General features: G+C 26.4%; 1 protein-coding gene across 1 annotated transcript in view; it reads left to right on the forward strand.

Annotated features, from left to right (window-relative positions):
* LOC105627392 (sodium channel protein Nach-like) overlaps positions 1 to 3668 on the forward strand; it is a 4730-nt gene extending 1062 nt beyond the window's left edge. Inside the window, exons 2-4 of the mRNA XM_012208674.1 lie at positions 1153 to 1318; positions 1415 to 1521; positions 3412 to 3668. Of these exons, the coding sequence (XP_012064064.1) occupies positions 1153 to 1318; positions 1415 to 1521; positions 3412 to 3668 (530 nt within the window). The remainder of the gene's footprint in view (positions 1 to 1152; positions 1319 to 1414; positions 1522 to 3411) is intronic.
* Positions 3669 to 4792: the final 1124 nt, after the last annotated feature.

Consider the following 4792-nt stretch of genomic DNA (forward strand, 5'->3'; position numbering starts at 1 on the left):
CTCTCTCTCTCTCTCTCTCTCTCTCTCTCTCTCTCTCTCTGTTCTTTCGTTTTAAAGCCGTCCCGATTGCTCTTTTTCTCGCGCTTCATCGATAGCACAGGGCGTGCTTGGAGTCGTTTTTCTCGCAGCTGCCTTCTCCGTTCTCCATATTAATCAACAACACGTGCAACGACGATCGCGCTATCCTGCTTGACGTACTCTCTATCTTTCCTCATACTAACTCAAAATATGAACATTTTTTGCAAATTTTTATTTTTATATTTTTATTAAAAAATTAAAAGTAGATTTTGTAATATTAACGTAATTTTATCTGATCATTATGATCATTACCCAGTATGATAAAATTTTTTGTTAATTGTTTACAAGAAATAAAGATGCTTGGCAATATTGAAACAGCATGAGCAATCAATTTTTTAATTTTATTTGAAAATTAATTTATTTGTTGGAATATAGTCCTGAACTGAAACTGTAGTAATATTAGTAGTAATATTACAGATTAAATTGAAAGTAATTTAATGTTGAGGATGCTAATATACATGTTTACAATTCTGTAAATAATTTATTGCAAACAATATTACCTCAGCCGCAATACGAACCGATATCTCTTCAATTCTGTGTCAGCGATCTTTTAATTCGAGACATGTGATAATATTTATCGCAATAACTAGAAAAAACAAATTAAGAAATTTTTTTATAACGTAATATGTTTATAATATATGCTGTAATACATATATATTTAAATATAAAAAAATTATAATAAAATACAGCAATTTAATTAAGTTGTGAGAATTATCTGGATTTCTTCAAATTTATTTTACAAGAAAAGAACTTTAATTATGCAAATTTTATTCTTTTTTACAGATTAATTTTATAAATATTTTCTATTTATGTTTATTATGTTTTATATGTAATATATATTTATTATATATTTCAGATTCATGGCGTATTTGTAATAGCTTGGACTCCGAATGCCTAGCTAAGCATAAATGTAAACATTATTACATTATTAATCTAAAACAATTATGTTTTTACATAAACAATTTGTAAATTTTAATATTTACATTATTTAAAACTTATTATTTAAATAAATTAATAATTATGATTACTTTATTTATATTCGATATATTGATTTTTATTTCCTTTATAAAATAGCCGATTGGTTAACGATTCTCCCTCACGAGGAAGAACACACCAATTTTGAAAAAGAAGAAAAGGCTTTACATTGTTACAGTTGTTATGCTGCCTGTGAAGATATTAGTTACGATGTATTAAGTTGGACGACTGATATAACTCCTGGTAAATTCAATACTAACTTATTGTAAGTATATTTATATTTTTGTCAGTATAAAATATAAAATTGTTTTTGAAAATTCCTAGAAAAAGATCTCAAAACTTTACTATTGCTTAATTTTAGACAGAATTACAACGTTACTAATGAAGGAATAGTACACGTATACTTTTCAAAGTACGGTACAATCAAATTGAAACAAGATATGTCTTTTTACTGGTATGATCTCGTAAGTAAGTACAGATTGTTAAAGAATTATACCTACTTATAAATGAGAGATTAAGTTTAAATTCCTTAATCTCAACTTTTACATCTTTTTACATCGTTTCGGATTAAAACTTTTAAAAAAGCCCATGAAGTAAACGCAATTTGTTTTGAATATAGGATCAATTATAGAAACAAGATTCTTTTATTTAATACTTTTTTAACAAATCAAACATTTCAAACAAATTGTAATTATGAATATAATTATTTTACTTAATTTTACTTAATTTTACTTAATTTTTAAAAAATGTTTTTTCCAATAATCAAATTTAAAATAAAAACTATAAAAATAATTTTGTAGAAAACGAATAAAATTGATAAGTAGAGAGAGGATGTGTAAAAGACACAAACAGTCCTATTTAAGCTGTCATTGAACTTATTATAATTAGTGTAAATATAATACTTATAATTATGCTAAGACATTATCACTTCTCTTGATATATCTGATATCACTGCGTTTCATATCATATCTATATAATTAGATTGAAGAAATGACTCCTCCCGGAGTGCGATGTTTCCACCTTTACTATTTTTAATTAGTTGCATATTGCGGAAAGAAGTAAATTATGAAGAATTTTGGTATGAAAACTAACGATGAGCAAATCTTTTCACAGTTGATACAAAACATATGAAAAAGATATCACATGATCAAAGCTAGAGTAGTGTGGAAGAGAAATTTTCTGTCCGCGTTCTTCTGTAGGATGCCCGAGGGTTTTCAAAAATGAAATTTTAATATCCGACTGTGTATCACGTTTCTCCACTCTAGTCTGGTACTCGTGCAAAAAAAAAGATAATATTTCTCACATAGCGCAATTTCTAGTTGCCGGTGCTTACTTTGCAAATAAATTGCTGAAAAGAGGAATATTTTCTGAGAAACATGGAAAAGTTTATTCGACATTCGACTTTTCATAATCCCAAAAATTTAAGAAGACAATTTTTAATATAATTAATACGCATTAAGGAAAAAACAAATATTTTAAATTTGATTATGTAGATTATATATGCATATTTATTTATATTGATAAAATAAAATGATAAAGGTTTTATATAAAATAAATTTTTTTGAAAATTTTAGACATTTTATTTATGTTAATTAGAGAAAATCTGTTATTGTGAAATTTGAACATAGTTTTCTATATATCTTATTTTGTATATACTTTTTTGTTTTGTATATTTATTATTTATACATACTACAAAAACCAGAAAAAATGGTAATACTTCAAAAAAAAAATGAGAGCAGATATGCACTTTTTTCAACACTAATTTAAATACAGTCATAAATTCTACATCTATCTAAATCTAGAAGTCGTTATTTTTTTACATTAACTACTAATGGAAAGCAATAATTCTATATTAATACAAAGACGGAACTTATTAAGTTTATATACGCTCCAGGCTAAAAGTTTGGAAACACTTTTTAAAAATTGATTTTAGGGATTGTTTCAAATATCTATAAAACAGTGTGTTTTTAACAATAATAATTCTTTAGGTCCAATAAGTATTATTGACTCTAAAGAATTATTACAGATATTTAAATAATTAATCCCAAAAATGTCATTTTTTAAAAAGTGTTTCCAAAATTTTGGCTTGGAATGTATATGTGTGTGTTTGTATATATATTTATGAATTAAGAAAAAAGCAATTACGTATCCGATTTATAAAGCATTGATTAAAGGATAGTAAGCCTGTATAAAGTGACGATGATATTGCTTAAAAAATCCCTCTCTTTTATAGCATAAATCGCCACTACGTGCGTGTAATACTTTTTTTAAGAATGAACATTGAAAACACGCTGCAGTTTTATCAAATCATTTTATCTTCCTTTCAAACCGTATCAAAACGTATCATGATCGTTGCAGGTGATATCGGCGGTATATGTGGCGTCTTCATTGGCTTTAGTTTCATCACTATAGTGGAGCTTCTATACTTCTTTATGCTCATGTTTAGAGATTTGTTCTATAAAAAATCGGTCTTGCAGAAAGATGACGATCGCAAAACTGAAATCCCATCAGATCAAACTCAAACCACAGGGGCAATATATTGGAACGAACTGCAACCGCGATCCTGGCATTCGGCGAAATACGGCAAATTCTTTGCTAACAGAGTCAGATATTGACTGATGGAGTTATTATGGAATCATTCAGGAAGATTTTCGATTGGAATAATTCCATTTTCATCAGTTAATATTTGAAATTATTAAGAAGTATCTGATATCTATCTATCTATCTATCTATCTATCTATCTATTATATCTATATCTTAGCAAATGGAAGATCGATTCAGAATAAACCTTAGACAAAAATAATTGGAGAAGATTGTCACTGTTTATTTTGTTACGTGTCAATGATAAACCAATTTAAAAAAGATTTATTATTATCTAAAAATAGAATCATAATAGAAAGTTCGTTAGTTGAATATTTACTTTTTCTATCGGAAAATAATTCTATAATAGCTTTAATTATAATCGGTTTAATATACTATATTAATTTTTATCAAATATTATATATTGTATTAATTTAGCATTAATTCTATTTTATTATCGTAAAAAATTGTTATAAGAAGCAACAAGTAGTTTTTTATTATATTATCATAAATCACTATTTTGGTTTTAAGTTATTTAATAAAAGTAGATTGATTTTACATATCTTAGGTCATGTTACATATTATCCTAAAAAGTCTCATAATACAATCTAAAATTTTGGCTATATTTCTGCATAATTAATATGCACGTGGAATTATCGAAAATCCATTAAAAGGTTCTTAAGCTTGATGCAAAATTTTAAGCCAGGTTTTATGTATAATGGTGCATTATAAACGCGAATTTTAACACTTTGTGAATATAACATCGATTTTTACTTTGCGAAATTATGATAGATTATTATTATTTACAACTATTTTACATGTGTGATTTTGGTAATCCAAGTATTATATATAACATTTAGTTTCACTATACATTTAGATTAGAATCATTGAGATAATTAATTACAGAAATTGATGTAATTATTATGCATATCTTGAGAAAAACATTTGTGTGCTGTAACTTTGAATCGAAGGTTGTTTCATAAAGATGGTATTGCTGGATAATAAGACATTATTAATGAGAGAAGTGCTAAATAATGGGGCTGCAGTTGTTTATGAGAGAGATACGAAGCGGTTATAATATCTTCTCTGTAAGAGTAGGAATAGAACGTGATAGAAACATGAAGCTGCATGGGAATTGTTATCTGCTCCGATGATACTT

Source organism: Atta cephalotes, assembly GCF_000143395.1.
Source record: "Atta cephalotes unplaced genomic scaffold scaffold00008, whole genome shotgun sequence".
NCBI lineage: Eukaryota > Metazoa > Arthropoda > Insecta > Hymenoptera > Formicidae > Atta > Atta cephalotes.